The sequence below is a fragment of the Tenrec ecaudatus genome, chromosome 5 (assembly GCF_050624435.1).
Source record: "Tenrec ecaudatus isolate mTenEca1 chromosome 5, mTenEca1.hap1, whole genome shotgun sequence".
In the NCBI taxonomy this organism is placed as follows: Eukaryota; Metazoa; Chordata; class Mammalia; order Afrosoricida; family Tenrecidae; genus Tenrec; species Tenrec ecaudatus.
Window position 1 is genome coordinate 10330861 of NC_134534.1, and position 24761 is coordinate 10355621.

General features: G+C 43.9%; 1 protein-coding gene and 1 pseudogene across 1 annotated transcript; both read right to left on the reverse strand.

Moving 5' to 3' along the window:
• Positions 1-3295: 3295 nt before the first annotated feature.
• LOC142448583 (gasdermin-C-like) lies at positions 3296-15785 on the reverse strand. Its single transcript, XM_075550536.1, has 9 exons — positions 15768-15785; positions 14524-14655; positions 12407-12463; positions 11682-11708; positions 10715-10775; positions 9341-9480; positions 8869-8998; positions 8359-8432; positions 3296-3574 (listed from the first exon to the last, which is right to left on the reverse strand). Exons 1-9 carry the CDS (start codon positions 15783-15785, stop codon positions 3296-3298), a joined length of 918 nt encoding a protein of 305 aa, XP_075406651.1.
• A 678-nt stretch (positions 15786-16463) lies between these two features.
• On the reverse strand, positions 16464-17631 carry LOC142448649 (PC4 and SFRS1-interacting protein-like; annotated as a pseudogene).
• Positions 17632-24761: the final 7130 nt, after the last annotated feature.

Here is a 24761-nt window from a genome sequence, read left to right on the forward strand (position 1 = left end):
CGGTACTACCTCGAACCATCATTGACCCATCTCCTCTCCTGAACCCCTCTGTGAGGGGATCTCCATTGGCCGACACTTGGGCCTTGGGTCTTCACTCTGCACTTCCCCCTTCATTCAATATGGTATATATATACACATATACATATATAGACACACACATATACACACATATATATACATATACACACATATATCTTTTTTTTTTTGCATGATGCCTTATACCTGGTCCCTTTGGCACCTCGTGATCGCACTGGCCGGTGTGCTTCTTCCATGTGGGCTTTTTTGCTTCTGAGCTAGATGGCCGCTTGTTCACCTTCAAGCTTTTAAGACCCCAGTCACTATCTCTTTTGATAGCCGGGCACCATCAGCTTTCTTCAGCACATTTACTTGTTCACCCACTTTGGCTCCAGCCATTGTGTCGGGAGAGTGAGCATCATAGAGTCCAATTTAATAAAAGAAAGTATTCATGCATTCAGGGAGTGTTTGAGTAGAGGCCCAAGGTCCTTCCGCCAGATATGATTTTTATGTTTTTGACCAATTGTGGTAATTTATTGATATGGTGTGAAGTATGAGTCAGTATTCTGCACAGATGGACATCTAATTTTGTGAGCACCGTGTTTTAAAGAGGCTGTCTCTTTCCCATTTAATGAAGTTTAGCACTTTGTGGGAAATAAACTTTCCACAGGTGGATGGATTTACTTCTGGGCTCTCATTCTTTGATATCAGTTTGTGTGTCTGCCATTGTATCAGGACTAGGATACTTTGTCGACCATGGCTACACAGTAGGTTCTAAGACCTGGTCATGTCAGGGTCCCTAAATTGATATTCTTCAATACTGCTTGATTAATCCAGGATTTATTACCTCTCCATGTGAAATTGTTGATCAATTTTCAATCTCTTGAAAGTATACTATTGGGATTTGGCTTGGGATTGCATTATATCTATAGATTTATTTGTGTACTCACTGACATCAAACATGGTCTCTATATTGATGAGCCTGGTATGTATTCTCTTTATGCAGGCCTCTTTTAGTTTCCTGCAGTAGTGTTTTATAGTTGTCATTGTGTACTATTTCACGCCCTTGATTAGTTTTGCTGTAAGTATTCAATTTTCTGGGGACTATTGCAAGAGGGTTTTTTTCCTTCCCTTTTCTTGATTTCCTTTTCAACCCCATCCCCCTTTTGTATGGAGCAATCCAATTGTTTTCTATATATTGATTTTCTGTCCTATTACATTGCTGAATTGTTTTATTAGGTCCAACAATTTTCTTTGTGATTTTCTCTATAGCAGTGCGTCTTAACCTTCCTCATGCCATGACCCTTTAAGAGAGTTCCTCATGTTGTGGTGACTCCCCCACCCCCGAACCATAAAATTATTTTTGTTGCTACTTCATAACTGTATGTTAGCTACTGTTACGAATTGGGCAACCCCTGTGAAAGGATCGTTCAACCCCCAAAGGGGTTGCCACCCACAGGTTTAGAATCGCTGCTCTAAAGGATCATATTATTTGTGTGTAGTTATGGTTTTATTTTTTTATTACCAAGTTGAATGCACTTCCTTTCTTTCTTTTGCCCCTTTACTCTAGTTAGGACTTTCAGAATATTGTGGACTAAGAAGGGTGGTAAAGTCTGTATTGTCTGGTTGCTCTACTCAGAGGAAATGCTTTCAGTTTCTCTGCAGTGAGAATAATGTTGGCTGCTAGTTTTTTATAGGCAACTTTTATTTTGTTTTAAAAATATTTTCCCCTCTACATACAGATACTATAGTATACTGTGGTGAAGAAACTAGATGGTACCAAGTTATGAATTTGGGGGTCGTTGGGACATTTGTGTTCTTAAAAGCTTGTCTTCAAACAAGTAGCCATCTAAGTTAGGTTTCAACTCAGTCCACATGGAAGAAGCATACCAGCCTGTGTGATCAAAGGATTATAAGGAGTACAATGCATATTCAAATGTGGGCAAGTTTCTGAGCTTATGTTGTGAACTCCTACTTTTCAGAAGGCTATGGATGACAAAGTGGATGCCCAAATCCACTTGCAGGGCCCATGCATAGTTTATGGCTCTGGTGAATACCCTCTGACCATAGTAAAAGGATCCGAATAAGGAGGTTATCAGACAGAGGGTATTGTAGAGAAGATTTAGAGTGGATAGAATTAGGGTAAAATATAAAATCGCTTTTCATTCCTCTTTTGACCAATTTAAAAGTTGTATGAGTTTTTAAAAAGGAAGGTGAAATGGATGAGGATTCAGCCTCTGGTGAATCCCCTGAAAACTAGACAAGGGCCGTGAGTAGCCTAACTGTGATGCATACGGCATAGGGAAGTGGATTATGGCAGATCTGGTTACGTCAAAATCTAACACCTAATCATTTATTCTCCCTTTTGACCCATTTTAAAGTTGCTCTAATTGTTAATATTTTCTGCTTTCTTTTTTTTAATTGAGGGTTCTCTCTATTTTTGCTGTGGTTGTTGCTAGCTTTTTTGTTTCTTTGTTTTCTACATTTTTCAGTATTTGAAATTCAGGATGAGTGAATCCATAGAGTCAGTAGCTGGATTGATGGTGTGTAGGGGATTTGACAGGAGGGTGGGGGAAATGGGGCGCTAATAACAAAGAGTACAAGAAAGAAGAAAATGTTCTAAAATTCATTGTAGTGAGGATTGTACAACTATGCTTGATATGCCTGAATTATAGAATTTTATGAAGGAAATTTGTGACCAGATAATAAAGTTCCCTAACTTTGTATTTTACTTATATCAGTGTCTCTCTATTCACTGATTCAAATATTGCTTTTCTTGACTTTGTAGAACATAACATCAGTGAATGAGAGCTCAATACGTATAAACATATACATTTGACAACGTATTATTTTGAAACCATCTCAGTCTTACAAAATATTTCAAAAATAAGAAAGGAAATTTGGATATCCTCCACCCAGGTCCCTCAATTATTAGCATTCTGCCACATGTTTCACCACATATCCATCCACCCATTCCTCCACCCACCTGACTTTTTTTCATGTGTTCCAAAGTATATTGAAATTATCAATCCCCCATACCAGAATATATATTGCTGATGATGGTTTATGATTTGTGTACAGTTTTTGGAAGCAAAATCTACCTATAGTGAAACACTCAAATTTTTAACATATGATTTGGTAAGTGTTATGAATTGTTCAAAGATACAGAATGTTTCCCTGATTCCAGAGAGTTCCCTCAAATTTTCCCCTAGTCAACCTCTGTCTCTCCCATGTCTCCTTAACCCACTAGAGACACTCACAGCAGAGGTCTGTGGAGGGCCTACATCTTTTTGGACTGACTGCATATTTCAGGCAGGGCGTAGGGATCAACCAGCTGCTGCAGCAATGAGAGTGTCCCATAGAGGGAACAGAGAGGCTGCTTTGCTTCCAAATCCCAGGTGGATCTGGGGTTGTTTGGCTCCATGGTGAGGCCACACTCCTTCAGCAGTCTGTAGGTGATGTCCAGCTCCTCATCGTGGAGGCCGGCGAGGAGCTCGGTCTTGAGGGTGAAGGGTATGCACCAGGGGTATTTGAAGTTTGGCTGCAGGATGCTCTTCACCTAGGAAACCAGGGTCAGATGGACAGGTTGGCCTTTCAGGTCAAGAGGAATAATTTTCTGAATGAACTGAGGGCTATGTAAAAAGATTTGCTTTTAAGGGAAGTAGGAGTCCAATGTTGACCATGACATAAGATTTGAGAAATATTGGACAAATTGGTAGAAATCTTGCTCTTTGGCAGCAACATGTAGTTTGCAGAATAAATGTCAGTGTTTGAAATTCTGTAAGTGTATATATGTGCGTGCATATATTTGTGATCATGTGTATGTATTGGTGTGGATCCAATATGCACTCGTCACTCTGTGGTGTCTTGTGTGTTGCTGGGATGCGGGGAGCTATGCCACTCGTAATTGAAATGCCCGTGGGGTCGCAGGTAGTAGACAGGCTGCAGTAGAGCTTTCAGACTAAGACAGATGAGGAAGAAGGGAGAAGCGGTCTGCTTCTGAAGACGCAGCCACTGAAAACCTATGAGAAGAACATTTTCTGATAGAAGATCAGAAGGTAATCCCCTCAGGTTTAAAGTTACTGAGAACAAGGCTCCATAAAGCAGACTCTATCTTCATGACTTGGATGGTGCGAAGCTTTGGGGACCCTCATTTGCTGATGAGTCCAAGTCAAAATAAGAAGAAAGGCTTTCTATCATCCATTCATCATTAGAATGTGGATGTATGAAATATGCATCTAGGAAAATTGGGAGTAATAAGAAATAAAATAGAATTCATGAGATCAATATGGAATAGTATGTGTGGTTTTGAGGGGAACTGGCATATGGTTAGTATGTGGGCAATGTCAATTGAAAAATAAAGCATGACATTAATTCTTAAGACAAAACATTTCAAGATCTATCTGAAAGCACACTGGTATGTTTGATAGGGTGATATTTATAAACATTAATGGAAATTTAATGAACACAGTTGTTAGTCAAATTTATACACAAACCCAAATAGCTAATGCAAAATTGATTGAGGAATTTCTTCAGCCTGAAATTGATCAACTTAATCAAGATGATTTTATAATTCCAGATAAGTGTAATGCAAAAGTATGAACCAAAGAGGAAGCATGAGTAGTTGAACAGTGTGGCCTTGCTGATAGAGATCAAGCTAGATATCAATAATAGTCTATAAATCTGTAAGGCTCAGGACATGGCCATGCAAAGAACGTCTCAGTAATACAAACAGACAGTACACATGGATCCACCAGATGGAATACACAGGAACCACACAGTCTACATCTGATGAGAAACCATATCATCACTGTTATGGTCCAGAACCAATTATGCAAAAGGCCATCAATTGTCTACATGTAAGTTAAGGTTGAAGATGAAGAAAATGAAAACAAGTTCATGAGAGCTTAAAAAAAAAACATGACCTTGAGCATGTACCCATGTAAGTAGAGAACATCTCAAGAACAAACCTGACCCAGTGGACACTCATAGGTGAGGTCCTGATGAGCTGTGGGGCGGCATCAGGAACATCATAGATGAAGAAAGCATACGGTCACTAAAAAGACGGAGGAAAGAGAGAGGAGGGAATCAAAGTAGATGTGTAAGGAGAGTATGAAATACCCTCTGGATGATGTAAAAATCCAAGAGAAAAATGATGAAGTAAAATAGCTGAATAGAAACGTTTTCTCATGTGGCCATGAGTATAGCTTGGACTTCACCCTTCAAAGTCTTCATCTTGATCACATGATATCTGTTGAAGTGATTGACTGTCCACCAATTCTTTTTGGCTCAGTGACTCAAAGGAAGCTTGTAAAGATACAGTATTAGAATTAAATGTGCACTGATTGCCGAACAGAAAGAGTATGCAAAGCATAGGTTGAAAGAACTGAGGAAAAATATCGAACCTTGAATTGCTATATTAAAGGATTCCATCAGTAAATTTGGGAGTGCAATTTACACTGTCAAGTGTCCTATTATGAACCCCAAGTTGTTTAAATCCACCTGCAGCTCCAGGAATAAAACGGGAGGCATTAAGTTCTCATAAAGATTTCTAGTTTCAGAAAATATATATATGAGAAATCAGGATTGAGGCAACTCACTCTGGGTTAGTGCACTCAGTGGTGTTTCCTGGAACGGTTCTCTCTGGTCAAAGTGAATATTTTCATAAAAGTAGTTTCACTTGAACCTCCTTTTATGTAATGGTCAATTTAAGAGAACAGCGTGCAGCTGTGAATTTTGGGTTCCTACTCTGCTGAAATGCCACAGAAACGGTTGTGATGTTCAACAAAGTGGACAGGACAGTGCTATTGGAAAAAGTCAAGTGTCTGAGTTGTTGATTGATGACAAACCTCATTCTGGATGTCTGTCAACTTCCCGAACAGATGAAAATGTCCACTTTCAGCGCATTTGAAGTTCATTCCACTGGGTCACAGAGTTAATCAAACATTCTATTTAGAAGTTCCAAAAAGATTGCTTGACAGTGTGTGACAAAAAGGGCCTGACTTGTGGCCAATGTACCTGCACACACAGCCATCTCAGTATGCTAGTTTTGGGGAAAAAAGTAGCATGCCTCTGTGGCCCCACACACCTTACTCACCAGAACTCGCTCTGTGATACTTCTTTTTGATTGCTTGAATGAAGAAGGATGTTAAAGGACAGTGATTTGGTGATATAGAAGAGGTGACAAAAACATATGAGGGAGGTGCTGTCAGCCATGCAAACAGATGAACTTGAACATGTTTCCAAGAATGGAAAGAATGGAATCACAGAGTGGACAACTGTGTTAAGTGTAATGAAAAGTACCATGAAGGTGTTAAGGGTGTTTTGTGTAAAAAATAATACGGAGCTTTGAAAAATAAAAAAAAATTCTACTTTTGGGGGTGTACCCCCCTCATAGAGATTTTGTAATTCAGAATGGACCTTATGAAATTGTGCTTAAACATTTTGTCTTGGTAAAATACTGAATGAACAGAGGTAGATATGAGCAAGAATCCATTGTCCAGAAGGACGAATTTCAAGTTACACTGAAGGTTTTTGAGAAGTTGACGGGGAGCAATTGGAATGTTTCAACAAACAGTCGCAGCACAGGAGGCGTGCATCAGTCTGTGCCCAGAAATTTGGAAGAGAGCGATCCAGCCAACCAGCAAGAGATCCATATTTGTACCCTTTTCAAAGAAAGCTGACTCCACAAATTGTGGAAATTATTGAAAAATAGACTTAATATCACATGCAAGTAAGATTCTCTTTAAATAATTCAAACATGGTACAGATGCAAAAATCCAAGCGTGATTATAAGGTGGACATGGAACAAGAGATATCATTGCCAGCATGAGATGAATGTTGGCTGAAAGCAGAGATGAACAGAACAGGGTGCACTTGTATTTTATCAACTGCAATGGCATTTGACTCTGTGTAAGGAACTATGGGCAATCTGGAGAAGAAATCAATTCCAGAACACTTCATTGTATTCATGTCGAACCTCTACATAGTGGGGAGTCATTGAACAATCAGGGTTGTGTCCCTGGACCACAATTATTCAATCTGTGAGCTGAACAATTTATCAGAGAAACTGGTTTATAGGAGGAAGGATGTGGTATCAGGATTGGAGGAAAGCCAGTAAATGAACAACCTGTGACGTGCAGATGACACAAGCATGCTTGTGAAAGTCAGGAGAACTTGAAGCGTTTGCTGATGAAAAGGGAAGACTGTCACTTTAAGTATGGATTGCAACTCAATGCAAAGAAGACCAAAATCCTCATCACAGGATCAAGACAACTTCAGGTTAAACACAGAAAGGATTGAACCTGTCCAGGATTTCAGGATACTTGGATCCATCATCATCTCTTACAGAAACAACAGTCAAAAACAATCAGAGGATGTATTGCATTGGGTGAATTGGCCGAACCAGACTTGTTTAAAGTGCCAAAAGTAAAGATTTCCCTTTGAGCACTAAGCTGCACCCAAGCCATGGAACTTTCAAATGACTTCTCTCTCTCTCTCTCTCTCAGTCTCTCTCTCTCTCTTTCTGTTTATCTATCTATCCATCTATCTATCTATCCATCAATCTATGTATGTATGTATGTATGTATGTATCTATCTACCTACCTACCTACCTAAAAGCTGGACAGTAAATCAGGATGGCCAGTGAAGGATTGATGCATTTAAATTAGTGTTTATGCTGAGTGTTCAAAGTACCATTGACCACCAGAAGAACAGACAAGTCTGTCTTTAAAGAAATACAACCAGGAGGCTCATTAGAAGTGAGGATGGCAAGACTTCTTCTCATGTATGTTGGACATACATGAGGAGAGACCAGTCCCTGGAACAGGACCTCGTGCTTGTTAAGTAGAGGGATGAGAAAAGGAAGAGGAGCCTGGATGAGACAGATTGACTCAGTGGCTGCAACAATGGACTGAAAACACACTCATTGTGAGGATGGGGCAAGACCAGGCAGAGTGTTATTTTCTATAGCAGTGCTAGGTGTCAGCACTGACTCGAGGACACCTAGTAACAACATACATTTCTATGGGGAGAGAAAGGGAGAGCAGCGTGTACAAGAGAGAGTCAAAGCGGCAGTCATACTCATCTCTCTTCAGCCCCCAAGGCAGGACTTATATCCCTGTGACTAATTTAGAACTAATGCCAGGGAACCAGACCCTGGTGAGGTCCTCTCACACCTATTTTGCCCTCCTTCCCTTTGGAGGCTGCAGCAGAGGGTTTACATACCCCCTTGGATCCCATCATCCCTTCCAGGGGGAGCTGCATCCTGTCATTCCCAGAATCATCTTTGTCATCAGTTCCTTCCTCCCCTCCCCTATCTGCTAGCCCCCAGGGCTCCCTTACCAGCTCTCTTTCCTGGGCCAGGATGCTCCTCTCCATGGACTGAGCGAGCAGGTCATGTTGGATGTCAGTCAGCACTGGAGTGGGGAGACATTTGGGGAAGAGAGTGATGAAGAATCTAGATGGCTTTTGCCCCTCGGGAACTAGTAGAACCAGTGAGGGGAACCTGATGTGGAGTGATGAAACCCATTAGACTGGAAAGCCGAGTTCTCAGCCACAGGAAGTCTTCCTTCAGCTCTAGGCAATGGTCCTCAGATCTATTAACCATTGCGCTATGGTCCTTCCCTCTGATGATGTCCTGGATGGACATAAGGCAGTTGCTTTCTAGGTTCCAGTCTTCTATGTCACATAAACGTTTATTACACAAAGCCCTCCTGCCCTTTGTAACAGGCGTGATGTGAGACTGAAAATTCATGGTATATGAAGGACTTCTGGGATGTGGCCTCTAACGCGTGCTGTTCAAGGGCCCGGGGCTCCAGCCTGTGAATCTCCCTCCCCTGAAATCACTCTCACCCATTATGGCTTCCAGCAGGTAAAGGATGCTGTCCACTGGGATGGCCCATGGATTTTCATAATTCTTTTGTAGTTCATTTATGATGGTGCCTCCATGGCCTTCCAAATGACCTGAGAGGTTCTCTTCCAACTAGAGGACATAAGTGTTATTGGCAATAATAACAATAATGCCATTACATGTCATTTTCCCATTGTGTTTTAGATCTCCAAATGAATAAACAGTGACAGGAAGCCGAGAATCCTTCATCTCTCCAGGGGATGTCTATCATGTGGGGGCTGTACTGTTTGGCCCTGGTGATTTTCCCTGGAACCAGACCCTCTGATCGCTGACCAAACTTCATTCCTCTGGTGTGTTTCCATTCCTCTCCCCGTGTGTATTCTGTATTTAGGTATCCATATCTCCAAGTCTGTCCTCTCTGTTTTGTTCACCCCACCCCCTTCCCCCGTGCACCAATGGGGCTGCTCTCCTCACCACATCCATAAGATTCTGAAAATCCTCCCCGTCCTTGAGCATAGCCAGAATGCTATGGAATAGGGTATCTCGAAGCTTTCTTGGGACGCTGTCCAAGGCACTCATCTCTTTGTATATCTCCTCTTGTAGAAGATTGAAATCTGCCAAGAGAGATCACCAGCAAGCAGAAAATTGAACAATGTACTGAGTAGCACATTCCTGGGATCATCAGCCCTTCCCCATCCAAAGGAGCCAAGCTCCTCCAGTTCTTTCAGCTGCCGGCTGACCCCAAGTGTTTCTGTGAGTGAGATGGCCAATGCAGGGGATGGAGACGCCGTGATAGCATAGAAAGAGGGACAGTGTCACATGTCTGCATTGAGGGATAGAATACAGGGAGGTTAAGGTGGAGGTATTAAAAGGGGTCACTGGAAGAAAATGACCAAGTGTTCTTTTCTGGGAAATGTCAGGAAGAACATTTAGTTATTCTAGTAAGGACCCCAATGATGGAGTGGGTTCTGCCTTGGGCTGTCAACCACAAGGTCAATCCTTCGCATCCACCAGATGTGGATTTTCTTGGGATGGAGATGTGGCTTTATATTCCCTTAAATAGCTTATAGTTGGGAACCTGCGGAGAAGTGCTTTCCTAGTCTCTAGTGTTGCTAAGAGTCAGAATTGATTGGCTATCAGGGAGTTTGTTTTTGAGTGCTTGGCTCAAGTGTGAGATTTTCAGTTGCTGAGCTTAGCTTGCACATCTGTTGCTGCATTTGTTTCATATCGTGTGATATGTGACTGGGGTAGTGCCTGGCATACATGAATCCCCCTTATTGCTATGTCTTCGTGCCTTGTATTTTTCAGGATAGAAAATATGGCACGGGATCATGGTTAATGTAGCTGGTTTCATTGAATTGTGAAAGTGAATTTTTATAATATTTATATTTTATAAAATTTTATATGATAATAATAATGAAAGAAAAAAGTAATTGATGGGTGGATGTTGGACATTCATTGGGACATTCATTCTCCCAGAGACTTCCTGTCACCACTATGTCCTCTGCTGAGAAGATGCGTTCAGTAGAGTGGATGCTTTGAAGAGTCGCACCTTCCTGTCTGACTTGCACATTGCTGTTACTGGTCCCCTTCCTCCTTCCGGCTTCCACCCTCATGTGCCACGCCCACCATGCCTGGTGCCTGGAATAATCCGCCCTATATTCCCAGTGCTCAGAATCTGTGTTGCTCAGTCCTTTGCATAAACCTTTGCCACATGGATGTGCTAAGGAATAAATGAATAATGGGATGGAGAGAAGGCAAAAAAGGAACTAGAGCTCCATTGTGTGAGTTTGTGGGATACTCAGCCTTGTGGTTTCCCATGCAGGTCGTCCTAGAGCACACACTCACTTTGAGAACGGGGTTCGTCTATTCTTCCTAGAGAGAGAACAGCAAGTGATTGATGGTCTCCCTTTCCCATCAACCCCGGTGGCCTTTGTCACACTTCAGAGAGTTCTGCCTCCTTATTGCCTCCTCCACCTTAATGACTTCCTGCCCCCGTTCCGTCCATCCTTCACCTCCTCTGGCTGCCCCAGACCCTTTGCATTACACCTAGCCCAGTGGTTCTCAGCCTTCCTAATGTCACGACTCTTTAATAGAGTTTTCATGTTGTAGTTACCCCCAACCATCAAATTATTTTCTTTGCTTCTCTATAACTGTAATTTTCCTACTGTTATGAACTATACTGTAAATACCTGATATGCAGGATATATTAGGTGACCCTGTGAAAAGGTTGTTCAACACCCAAATGGGTGGCGACCCACAGGTTGAGAACCACTGATATAGCCCCTTCCTGGATCATTAGTTCTCTGGGCTCATTCCCACGCCATGGGAATGCAGAGTCAAGGCCACAGAGCTGGGGTGACACAGGCAGGGGCCACCTGTCCCGCTCACCCCATCAGTTTCCCTCCTGCTTCCAGCAACCCCACTCACCTATTGGGAGAATATCTGTGTTGGAAAGAAAGAGAAAGTCAGTTCTTCTCGTTCAAGAGTTAGTTGCAGGGGATGGGTGGTTTTACCAGCCTCCCTCCATCCTTCCCTCCCCAACTGTCTCCTGTCCATCTCCACATGCTTTGCCCAGGAGACCAGATTACAAAGTCTTTGGCATCATCAGCCACCTCAATCGGGAGGGGCTTGGACTATCGTGTAGAGCTGTGTGGTGGAGAGACCAAAATAAGTCCACTCACCTGAACGGAAGTATTCTATTCCCATTAATGGAACTGAGTCCCTAAACTTACATGAATCGCCTCCTCCCGTTTCCATTTTTCATTCTCCTCGTATATTGTCCTTCCTCATTTCCCTTCTCACTGGGCCTTACCTGCATGTTCTTTCTTGAAGCAAGAACCTGAAATTGCAAACCAGACACTTAAGGAATAGTTGAGGTCTTGAGATGAGCCTCAGGCAGCCCCCCACCCCCACCCCAGATCCCGGGGCTGCAAAGAGACCGTCTGGGTTTCCAGTGACCCAAGAGGTCAGTGTCTGCACCAAAGGCAGCGGAGAAGGGGAGGTGGGAGGGGTGGCAGGGCTGGAACTCACCATATGGGTATATTTCCTCCATACACTTTGAGGAGTAAAACATTTCTGTAAGGGAAAAGATGGGTTAGGAAAGACGGGAGTCTTTCACCTGCTTTAGACTCGCTACTTCTGGGCTCCCCTGCCAGGCCAGGTGTGGCAGCTCCTCTCAGTGTGGCCCGGGGACTTGTGGATGGAGAATCACTTGCTTGTTAAAATGGATTCCCTGGCCTCATTCTGTCTTCTGAATGAGACTCTCTGAGAGGGATGCAGAAGCTGCGCTTACACAGGCGCCTACTGTGCTTCAGTACTTGCAGAGTGCCTTATCTCCTGAAGGAAGTGGACCTCCTCCCCTGTGTATTAGGCGACCCCTCTGTAAGCTCTGTTTGACCTCCAAAGGGGTGGCAACCCACGGGTTTAGAACCCCTGATCTAGCCCCTTCCTGGATCTTTAGGCCTCTAGGACCATTCCCATGTCAGAGGAATGCAGAGTCAAGGCCACAGGGCTGGCGTGGCCCCATCTGGGACTCACCCTCTTTGAAGTCTTGGAAAGTTTCCTGTTCATCATCCTCTGAGTAGTACAGAATATCTGGAGGGGGCGCAAAGGGGTGAGAGCGCTAAGTTATTCTGTGAGGAGATTGTCACTGCCTTGTACCTGCAGCCTCTACTGTGTCCTCAGCCAGGCCAGACTGTGGCAGCTCTTCTCAGAGTGGCCTGGGGACTTCTGGTAGGACAATCACTTGCTTGTTAAAATGATTCCCTGTTTTGCTTGTGTAGACAGATTTCCTCAATCTGTCTTCTGAGTCAGGCTCTCTGAGGGGGATCCAGAAGTACATTATAAATAGGTGCCTTACGTGATGATTCTGGGCTCTGGCATCTAAGAACTTCCTTATCTTGTGAAGGAAATGGGCCTCCTGCTGCCCTCATCCTGTAGGACTGTCCTCCTGCTGTCCTTTGATTTCCTGCCCTGCTTCCTCTACTCCCCACCCTGCCATCTTCCTGGATGACACAGCTTTCCCATGGAGAGATTTGTCTCTGGACAAGACCACCATGTAAATATTTGATGAGGGAAAGAGCCTGTGGGGAGCAGAGGAGAAAAGGAGGTCTTGGAGAACTGGGTCATGTCTGTGTGCAGGAGAGGAGCGTTCCCAGGAGGGACTAGTGGACCGTGTGGTCATTGGCGCCTTCCTTTGAGTGAATTCATTGGAGGACGGACTTCAATGGGTTGGGGCATGACATTTAGATAAGGCAATGACACCAAGACTCGATGGATGAGCCTTTGAGAAAGTGGGCGGTGGGAGGAATGTTAGTGGGGAGAAGGGGCCAACTGGAACAAGCTACTTGGTTGGGGTGTGAAAGGTTAAAAAGCTCCGTGGCTAAATGCAGAGTTCCAGGTTGTGTCCACCTTGAGACACTTGGGAACTCAGGTAGAAGGATCTACTTCTTAAAAGCCAGACATTGAAAAGTATCCTCAGAAACAGAATCTCCGAGTTGAAGTTGCCTGCTGACCACTGTTGGTCTGGACTGTGATGCGATTATGCCCAATAAATTCAAGGATGTCAAGGGTCTAATGCACTGGCACAGTGTAAGGGCTAGTTCCCTTCCTCCTTGGATCGAAATTATTTCAACAGGTGCATTCTACTTTACTCCCCATCCTTTATGTGTTACCTACAGTGACTCTTGTGATGCCGACCTTTTTGTTCAGCATTGTTCCCAATTGAAGGTGGATTATTTTCAATTCCTTCCTAAATAAACAACCCTTTCTAAGTCACCGGTGGCCTTTAATAGAATCCCCTGGCTTGGCCATGAGCAGATCTCTTTTTAGTGTGAGTGCCACCCTCTCTCTGTCCCTCAGTGGACACCGCCTGCTTTGTGCAGGGTTGATGTTTCTTCAGAAGCCAGACTCCAGCACCCCTGTAAGATGGTGGAGTTCAGCCTGTTTCTTTAATGGTAGAGACATTGGCATCAATACCCTTCTTGGGCAGCGGATTGAAGATACAGAGGTGGGTAGTGTGTGCATGTGTGTCTTTCTGTGTTAGCAACATGAGGACATTCTCTCCTCTTGGAGGAACTGAGCCCAGATGGAGCTCTAGGTGGGACTCATCGTTTGAAGAAGGAGAGCAAGGATGCTGAGCACAGGCCCTGTCCCACTGCTCACCATTCGTCTCCATGGGGTCTCTCCACGTTGAGTCTGTATGTGGGAGGATGGTGCATGTCAAGGTGAGTGGGCAAGGGAAAGACTAAGTCTTCAGTGTGTTGTTTAGGAATGTCTGCAACTGTGTGATCGTGCTAGCATTTGCTGGAGCTAAGAAGCAGGGTTCTGGGTCATCTAGGGAAAACTCTGGCAATTCTGAGACTGGTAAGGTCTTGAATCCGTAATGATGATTAGGATGAGCAGTAAATACACTTTCTCAGGGGTAAATACACTTCCACGTTGGGCACCCCTTTGAGCCTTGCCACACAGGCAGTTTGTATCTCCCAAGGAGCTGAGACATTTTTGGAAGGGGGTTTTGGAAGACAGTATGCGTGTGTGTATATCCTGACACCTCCTACATCCTCAAACGGAAATAGCAACTGATTGTTAGTGAATGATTTTTTTTTCCTCCAGATGATCTTCTCTGGACCTGCAGACTCCCTCATCCCACCCGCCTCCTTCAGCGTCTGCTTACGCCAGCCATCCTCCTTGAAAACCAGCTGCTTCCTCTGATAGGCTATCACCGTGTCCTCTGGCAGGTCCATCTTCTCCTTGTGCACTTTGAGATGTTTCCCCTGAACTTTACCCTGAGGAGAAAAACCAGGTTCAGAAATACAGAGTTCTTTGCCTTACAGTACCATTGAAAATCCTGATGTTTACTTCTAATCAAAATAATACATCTATGTGACAATTTAGAAGATACATTGATTAAAAAGCTCCTGAGAACAAAAAATATCCACAACAGTCACCTCCCTACTTCTGGTTTCTGATTTTTCAGTTATTACTTTTTTTGGTCCTATTTCAGTCAGTATTTATCTTCATATTCCCAAATTTAATGACTATATTGCAATGTTTGGAATTTTTCCCCTTCTCTTTAAACTTTTTATTAGGAAATGAGATTTCCATTAAATGATTCATTTGCACTTTACTTCATGGCACTGATTTCAATCCCCACTCTTCCCACTTTCTGTGTTGCCTGTTTCCATTTCTCATTCCTGACCCTTCTGCACTTTGTCCTTCCCATTGGCTCCCAGAAGTTGGTTGTTGCAAGGTGTGAGCCTTTCCATAGTGTTAATGTTGCCCTTATTGCCTGTATAAAGTTGACCCAAACATTCCGCCGTGGGGGGTGAATTCATTTCTAGACCTGAAGGGTGGCTGAGGCCCATAATCTCAAGGGTTCCACCATTCTCGGGGTGGCCAGTAAACCTGGTCTTTTCATGATTTTAGTTTTATTCCAGATTTCTCTTCCACTGTATCTAGGACCCTTTCCTGTGAGCAGGTGGAGCATTCTCATTCTGGTCTCAGTGTTGTAGAGACTGGGTTTCAGGTGGTCCATTGGTCCATTTGACTGATGGTTTCCATGTCTTTGCACTCTTCATTGCTCTGAACAGGGAGAGACCTTAGATGGCTACACGTGAGCATGGAAAATCCCAGTGGCTACTTACCGAGGTAGGAGAGGGGACATAGTCTTTGTGAACTGTGTATGCCAAATGACCTCAGCATCCCCTGAGACCATGATCCTGAACTCCCCAGCCCCATAGGTCATTCCCTGAAGGCATTTGGTTTCATCTAAGAAGTGTTTGGAGCTTCTCCCTGTGTGGGCACCACATTCATGGAGCTTTTATTTTGCAGTAAAAGTCAGTGTACGTGAAGAAGCATGCTCTGTCCAACCTCTATGTCTGCCTGCCTGTAGTCTCACCCTCCTTTCCACACTCATTTAGCCTGCATGGCAGTTGGCGCATGGACTCCTGCCTTCTTATGATCGCAGAATTGACTATCTAACGGTCCTTGCCTCTGTTAAACCTTGCACTCCTCCAAGTGTCTTCTCTGCCGTAATTAAAACATTAATGCCTGCTGACCTCACTCTTACCGCCTGTGGCTCTCCTGTTTGTACAAGGTAACCTATGTTTCTGCTTTGGCCAGTTATTTATTTATTTATTTTTGTAAAACAAAAAAACCAAAGACCTTTATTTTAAAATTTTGGTTACAGTTTCAGTTTTTTGTTTCTTAAGAAGTCTACTGCTTAATCTCTCAGGATTAAAAAAAACAATATTTTAAAGAATTAACAACAAAGGAAGGTCAGGGTGAGGGCACAGTGCCCATTTCTCAGGGGTGTATAGCTACTCCAAGTTTAATACCTAGCGTCAAAACAGAATGTAGGTTTATATTTTATAAATGAAATGATATGCACATTCACCACCTTCAGCTGAGCTGGTTATAACTCAAAATATACAAAGCTTCGTTTTCAAGCTTGCTAATAACTGTAACAGGAATGATGGCTGACTTTAGTATGTAGTGTGTACCTTACAGTAATTTTTGAAACAATCATAGCACAGTAATAATGAAGTCTTCAATTTAGAGTCTGGAACATTCTTCCATCAGGGGGAGGGGAAATTCAGTCCAATGAGTCTGTCTCAAGATCTTCATCTCCTGTTTGCTCCACTGGTGTTCTCTTTTCAGTAACTGCATTAATGGTTTGAGCCCAAAATGAGATATATTTTTTATTACTGTACTTTACATGTTGTTTGGTGCTCAGTCTCCATTTGCTCCTCCTGCTTGCGTTTCCGGTCTGTAGCTTCCTTCTCATGCTGCCCTTTCAGCACGTTTCTCCGGGGAGCAGTCGGAAAGCTCCGTCCACCTTTTCTCTTCTTTTCCCCTTCTTGATCATCCCCTTCTTCAGAATCAGACGTAGACGCAACCCCTGCTTTGGGTATATTTTTCCGTTTTGATTCTACTTCTTTCTTCCCTTCTTTTTTGTCTGGCTCTTTTCTTGGTTTATCTTCTTCCTTCTGGCCCACTTCTTCCTTTTTCAGTTGCTTTTTGGGTTGTTTTTCCTCGTGCCCTTTTTTCTTACTTTTCTCTTCTCCGGTTCCCATGTCACTCTCTGAAGGGCAAGACGGTTTTACCATTTTGGGTCTGCCTCGTGGTTTTGGAATCTTGACTTCCGTAGCTGCAGGCCGTCCTCTCTTTGGACTTGCTTTCAGATGGACGGATGCTCCTGCTGGTGACCGGCTCCACTTTCCTCGCTTTCTCCTTGCTTTCCTGCCTTCCTCTTTCCCCCTCTTCTGGCAGCTTTCGGGGTAGTTCTGTCAGTTTCTTTAGTCACATCCTCCTTGCTGCCCTTTTCTTCCCGGTCAGAATCCTCCTTGGAAACTAGACAAGTTTCCTTTCCTTTGGTGTCAACATCAGAAGATGTGGTAGATTGCTTCGTCGAGGCCTGCTGACTTGAAATTTTCACTTTTGGGTTGTTATCTATTTCCCATAAACCTTCATTAAAACCTTTTTGTTTATTTGGCTTGCCATATTTTTCCTTATTTTCAGAGTAAGGAAATATATCTTTTGGGCCTAGAAACGCAGTCTCATGAGTTCCAAAAAAGAAAATGGGTAGTTTGTTTGTGGGCGGCTTGACAGCTCCATCAGGAACTTCATCTACTCGAGCCGGCCAATGAGGATAGCCTTTCATCTTGGCGAAGATGAGGTCTCCGGATTTGAAATCGCGCATCAGGTTTGGGGGGGCGACTCCGGGGGTCCGGAGCCCAGCGAGCAGCTGCGGAGGGCAGACTGGCGTCTCAGCGGGGCCTGGCGCTAGGAGGCGATGCCTCCGGGCGTCCAACGCGCCTGCCAACCCACGGGCACCCAGGCTGCGGTGGCGGCCCAACTCCCTAGGCCTGCGTCGCCGCAAGACACCTGCGACACCAGCTGCAGCAGAGGCGTCTCAACGGCTCCGATTCGCAACCGCTCCGCCGCCGACACTGCGCTGCTCTGGCCAGTAATTTATACTTTCCTCCTCAACACCCCTGGAGACCATCAAATAATGGTTCTTTTAATGTGATACTCTTTTCTAGACTTTTACCATAGTGGACTCGTACAGTATTTGTCTTATGTGGACTTATTTCACTCAGCATGATATCCTCCTGGTTCCTTCATGTAATGAAGTTTCTTTTAAATCATTTTATTAGGGACTCATAACTCTTATCACAATCCATACATCCATTCACTGTGTCAAGCACATTTATATATATGTTGCCATTCTTATCTTTAAAACATTTTCTTTCTACTTGAGCCCTTGGGATCAGCTCATTTCCCCCCACTCCCACCCTCTCTCACGAACCCTTGATGATGTAGATTTTTTTTTCATGTCTTAAACTGACCGCTGTCTCTTTTCTTTTCCATTCCCCTGGGAGGGGGTTATGTATCAATCATTGTGATCTGTTCCCCCTTTCTTCCCCTACCTCCCCTTATACTTCTGGTATCGCTACTGTCAATATGAGTCCTGAGGGTCCTGGATTCCATGTGTTGCAAGGTCTTCTCTGTAGCAGTGTACATGTTGGGATCTAGCAGGATTTGTAAAGTAGAATTGAGGCCATGATAGAAGGGGGTAGGAAGCATTAAATATCTAGAGGAAAGTTTTAGGTTTCATCTGTGCTATACTGCACCTTGACTGGCTTGTCTCTTCCTTGTGACCCTTCTGGGTACCAGTTGTCTACAGATGGGCTTTGGGTCTCGACTATGCATGACCCCTCATTCACATGGATATGCATTGTTGTTTTGAGTCTTTGGTGCCTGGTACCAGATCCCATCAACACCTCATGATCACACAAGCTGTTATACTTCTTCCATGTGGGCTTTGTAGCTTCTCAGCTACATAGCCGCTTGTTTATCTTCAAGCCTTTAACACCCGAGACACTATCTCTTTTCATAACCGGGCACCATCAGCTTTCTTCACCACATTTGCTTATGTACCTGCTTTGTCTTGCATGGTCGTGGCAGGGAAGGTGAGCATCACAGAGTGCTGAGTTACATGTAATGAAGTTTTTCACAGGTTCACCTTTGCTCTTCAGCATTGAGTTGTTTTCCATTGTATGGAAATAGCATCGTTTGAAAATCCATTTCTTCTATTGGTGGGCATTTAGATCATTTACATATTTTTGGTTTTGTGGCTAGTGCTGCAGTGTTCATGGGTCCCATATATCTATTTATGTCATGGCTTTTCTTTCTGTAAATCAAGGGATAGCTGGATCCTATAGTATTTCTATCCCCAAATTTTTAAGGAAGCACCAGGCTGAGCACAAAGCAGATGGCATTGGTGATGTTCTATTGGCAATCAGAACACAGAATATATAGCCTGTGAAGTCACATGTAGATGCTTTACATTAACTCATGGCTCAGGGTAGCCACAAGAAATAATTGCTGACCACGAACAAGTAAACAGACCAATATGGTTCTTTCAGGCTTTAACAACAGCGCCAGTCTGAGGATGTACCAAGGTCGTATTTTAGCTCTCGTGGTACTTGACAGTAGGCTATCTGTTGACATAGTTAAATATGGATTAATTCTTTTGGATATAGTGACTGTGTATTTTTTTATCTTTTAATTTAGGCAGGTTGCGTTAGGCAGGGTTCTGAAGAGAAAGGAGACCAGGACACTTATGATTTTATATATATAAGAGGACACGTTTATACAGCGGGAAGGAATATAACAGCTAATTAGTCCACACTGCACTATAGAAGGTTCAATTCAGTTCACATCTGTGGGACAATTAATGTACTGGAAGTCCTTCAACTCACAAGGGGGTTGAAGGTGGTGCTGGGTTCAAGGTGAAGGAAACAGCAGAGTCCTCCCTGGGGCAAAGCAAGCAGAGTGTGCCCACAGGAAACTAGCAGCAGGGTGGGCCACCAACACTGAGTAGCTCAGGAGCTTAGCAAAGCAAGCAGGATGGGATGTCAAATTCATCAGCCTCTAGTCCAGCGATGTACAATGTACACACCAGCAGCAATGGTGAAGCAGGTCTGGAAGGAGCATCAAGCTCTAGTAACACAATCCACAGACTGGTCTGGTTGGGCCCACAGGTGGCATAGCTCACAGGCTGAGGCAGAGAACTTAGCTAAAGCAGCAGCAAGAACACTCCAGCACTCTCCAATCAACAGAGAGCAAGAGGGCCCTGAAGAGCCATTTATCTTTGCCTTAGAATCAAACTGTGACCTGGTGAATCCTCCCTGTTCCTACTCCTCCCAATGAGTTTAAAATCATGGGCACAGAGGAATACAACCGAGAAGGGCTGATGGCTGGAAGGACCATATTAAGTAAATGACTGCATCTCAGCAGCTGAGAAATCAGAAATAACGACTCTGTCTGAACCCAAGTCCCAGACAGAGGCCCTGCATTCGACTCAGAGACAAAAGAGAGGGAGCCAAACCTGGCTGGACCTTTGTGCCTTCATCCCACTATAAGACAGATCTTTACCTTGACATATGGAGTCTGAGGGATGGATAACTCTCCCCCAACCTCCACACTTCCTTCGGTGTGCAATGATGTGCTCTTGGTCAATTTCATGATCTCAGTCACCACGTAAAGGTTTGCATTTTTCTTGCGGAGCTCCTTCAGAAACCATGAATCTTTCTCTATTCGTTTCCTGGGGATGTGAGAAAGGGAGAGAAGCATCAGAGTTGGAAGAGGAAAGCTTCTTGCCTTGTTCTAGGCCACACTTCTTCAGAGGACCGAGAAGGAATGCAGTACATGTCAGTATTAACAGTTGTATCCTCAATGGGTTGGAAGCTACTGCCTGACTTAAGAAGCTCAGTTACCCATGGGAATAGAACTATTTTTTTCCTGATGGGTAGGGTGGAAGAGTATGTGTGCCCTATTGTTAAGGGCATCTTCATGTTGTTAAATAATATAGACCATGAGAAACCAAAAACCAAACTCACTGCCACAGAGTCAATTCTGACCCACAGAACTCTGTAGGACAAGGTAGAACTCGGAGCCTGCAACCCTTGATGGGCATAGAAAGCTTTGTCTCTCTCCAGATTGGTGGCCGGTGGGTTGGAACTTCTGACCTTACAGTAGGCATAATACCCTATGCAACCTGGGCTCCATAAGGGGTATATGTTTACCTACTAGGGCACCCCACTAGAAAAGCCTAGAAGTAAATCAATCCAAATGATCAAGAACAGCATCTAGGGAAATGCACAGGGATGACCCAATCAGGATGGGAACTAGAACACAATGGATAAAGCAGGAAGGACCAGAGAGGATCCTGGATCATTTCCAAGACTAGCACATGTGGGTCTTAATGGATTCCCTGTCCTAGGTAGGTGGATTGGTCAATTGAAGACACAGTTTTCTGGTACATGTGAGAGGTTTGAAGCCCTGAAAACAAATTTCATCTTCATTTAAGGTTGAGGCCATAACACTGATTTACCACAAGGCCACTGCGGGGTTAAAACTCTAGGTACCAGGTGTGTCAACTCCTGAAGTGCTTAACTTCCTTTATGAGGGCAGAGGTTACTGAATACCCGTCCCTGCTTTCCTATAATCCTTGTAAGAGTTGAGCTCTTTTCTGTGTCTTCAAGACCTTTCATCCTATCTGATGGCTTATCTTCCAATCCTCATTTTACACCGCTACCCCCCCCCCACTTTGTTCTGTGTGGATAGGAGCCCTGGTGTTTTTGTGGTTTTGCCTTGGGGGGCTCACTGCAAATTCAGTAGTTCAAAATCACTACCCACCCCTCAGGAAAAAGACAGGATTCCTACCACCATACGTATTTGCAGATGCTCTAAAGAGGTACAATCTGGGAAACTCACAGGGAAGTTCTAACCTGTCCTATTGGGTCACTATGGGTCCCCATTGGCTTGGTGACCGTGAGTTTGATTCTGTCCTGGCTGGCCCAGTCTCCATCCAGCTAGTCTCTCTCTGATTCCTGAAAACAGGAGGCTGTGTCCTGCCCCAGGTGCTGTAAACCCTCAATGTAGACTCCTTTCCTCCTTCTCTTGATTGTATTTTGTGACCTTTCTGGCCTCAGGTCAAATACGTGCACCATCAAGAGACCTAACATACTCCTTCATCCTTGTCCTCTTTCATGTGGTCCCGTATATTGCCTTCAGAATATCTGTCACTGAATCGGTCTCACCACTTTTGTATTAGAAAAACATTACATGCCTCTTGTTGCATTTATTGAAAGGACTTAGTTCCTTTTTCTGATTCTATTAAAATCATTTTATTGGAGCTCTTCCAGATATTATAACATCCCAGAGTTCAATCACATCAAGCAGAGTTGTACAACTCCTACCACAATCAGTTTCAGAACATTTTCTTTCTTCTTGAGCTCCTTGATAACAGCTCCCCTTTAAACCCTCCCTCACCCCACTCTACGCCCAGGGACAAGCATTTTTCTTTTTTCCCCCCACATCTTACACCATCCCATATATTCATTCACATACGGTTCCCTTGTTCACTCCCCTTGAGTGTGGTTACACAGTCATCAATGCTGTCTCTTCCCACTTCCCTCTGGGAACCATTACTCCTGTTGCTGTTTCTGAAGGTTATCTATCTTGGCTTTCATGTAATGAATGATCTTATTTATAGAAATGAACATACAAAAGTCTAACGTGACTACTGCAGTAAAACAAATAAAAACCAGGGGCGGGGGGAGTGCAGAGCGGAGACCCAAAGCCCATTTGTCAGCCACTGCACATCCCCTTGCAGAGGGATCTCAGAGATGAGCCAGACAGGGTGCGATGTAGCAACGATGAAAAATACAACTTTCCTCTAATTCCTAAATACTTCCTCCGCCTCCTCCACCACTATCATGATCCCAATTCTACCTTGAAAGTCTGGCTAGACCAGAGGATGGACACTGGTACAGATAGGAACCAGAAACACAGGTAATCTAGGGTGGATGATCCCTTCAGAACCAGGGCTGTGAGTGGCGATACTGGGAACATAGAGAGAGGGTGGGTTGGAAAGGGGGACATGATTACAAGGATCTACATGTGATCTCTCTGGGGGATCGACAACAGAAAAGTGGATGAAGGGAGACGTCGGAGAGGGCAAGATATGACAAAATACTGATTTATAACTTATCAAGGGTACACAAGGGAGGAGGGAATAGGGAGGGAGGGAATAATGAGGACCTGATGCCAAGGGCTTAAGTGGAGAGCAAATGCTTTGAGAATGAAGAAGACAATGAATGTACAAATGTGCTTTACACAATTGATGTATGTCTGGATTGTGATAAGAGTTGTATGAGCTCCTAATAAAATGATAAAAAACAAATAAAAGTAAAATAATAAAGGGAAGAAATATTAATGAACTAGAGGATAGTTCTGTGTTTCATCAGTGCTATACTGCACCCCGGATTTATCATTCCCTTCTGAGAGAATCTGTCCAATTAACTTGCAGGGGGCTGTTGGGTCTCTGTTATATCCCCACCCCTTCACACCAATTTGGTTGTTTGTTTTTGAACTTCTGATTCCTTTTCCTGTTGACACCTCATGATCACACTGGCTGCACCTTCTCCTTTTTCTTTCCTGCCTTTAAAGTTTTGATTTCAATACTATATAGCAATAAAGGATAACCACAAATCTTGAAAACACCTTATAACATGAATCAACTTTGTGTTATGTTTATCATAACACAGAGAACATTATGCCCTGTGAATTAGTCAATCACAGGGCACCTTATTGTATTGAACCAAGACTTTAAAAGCCCAGAGAAAAGTTACACACAAAAGGAAACATTTTTGAAGGTCACCCTGAAGGGGAGGGAGGCTAACTGACTAACTGGAGGATTGTTGTTGTCAGGTGCCTTTGAGATGGTTCTAACCCATCGCCACCCTATGCCAACAGAACACAACACCACAGGAGCCCATTGTTACAGCCAGTGTCAGTCCATCTCCCCGAGGGCTTTCCTCTCTACAGTGGCCCTCCACGTTACCAACCACCGTGCCCTTCTCCAGGGACTGGCCTCTCCCGACAATATGTCCAAAGTATGTAAGAGGATTTCTTGCCATCCTGGACTCTAAGGTGCACCCTGGCTGTACTTCCAAGACAGATTTGTTTGTCCTTGTAGCAGTCCATGGCATTTCCAGTATTCTTTGCTAGCAACACAATTCAAGTGCATGAACTCTTCTTCAGGCTTTCTTAGTCAGTGTCCCACTTTCACATGCCTGGGAGACAATGGAAGATGCCCTGGCTTGGGCCAGGTAAACCTTAGTGACTATTTGATGATTGAAGAAATGAATGTCCTACAAGGGAAGTCTAATCTCTGACGCCATCATCTCATTCCTACTCTCAGCAGTAAAGCCTCTAGATGCCACATAACCAAGAGGAGAACTTCCCTGGGACACTGCTGACATAGTTTGGCCTTTTCTCATGGGCTTACCTGTTTAGAAGTTCTGTCCAGGTTTTGAGAGGAATTGTAATATACTGAAATTCAAGAGCCACTTCTTCGAACTCAGTTGTTTTATACAACACCGACATTTCTAGGCCTGCTGTGGCTGCCCCTACATTCACTTCAATACTTGTCTCCTGGCTCCCAGCTTGTTGGAAGGGTATTGGTTTTGATGAGTGAATTTCTGGGAAGGAGAAAAGTTGACCTAAGGTTTAGCCAAAATTAATGTAGAAACATGTAGTTCAAGAAATAGGGTGACTGAAGCCCATGCCCAACTTCAGGAGCATTCTTAGCAAAGTGGGTTAAGCATGGAGCTGTTAAACTCAAGGCTGATGTTTCAAACCACCCACAGCCCTTTGAGAGGTAGGTGTGTTCTCATGAATATTTCTAGTCTCAGAATCCCTCGGGATCAGCCCTACTCTGTCCTAAAGGGTCGCCATGAGTCAGAATGGACTCAGTAGTAGTGGGTTTGGTTTGGTTTTCGTATCCAGCTTCAGGATTCCTTGGGTGGAACAAATGACT

What these genes read in the sequence shown, in the direction of transcription:
- LOC142448583 (XM_075550536.1), bottom strand. An exon ending in CTTCAAGAAAGAACATGCAG is followed by an intron (nt 10,776 to 11,681) that starts GTAAGGCCCAGT and finishes TTGATGGGAAAG; the next exon opens with GGAGACCATCAATCACTTGC. An exon ending in CCTGCTGGAAGCCATAATGG is followed by an intron (nt 8,433 to 8,868) that starts GTGAGAGTGATT and finishes TCCCCACTCCAG; the next exon opens with TGCTGACTGACATCCAACAT.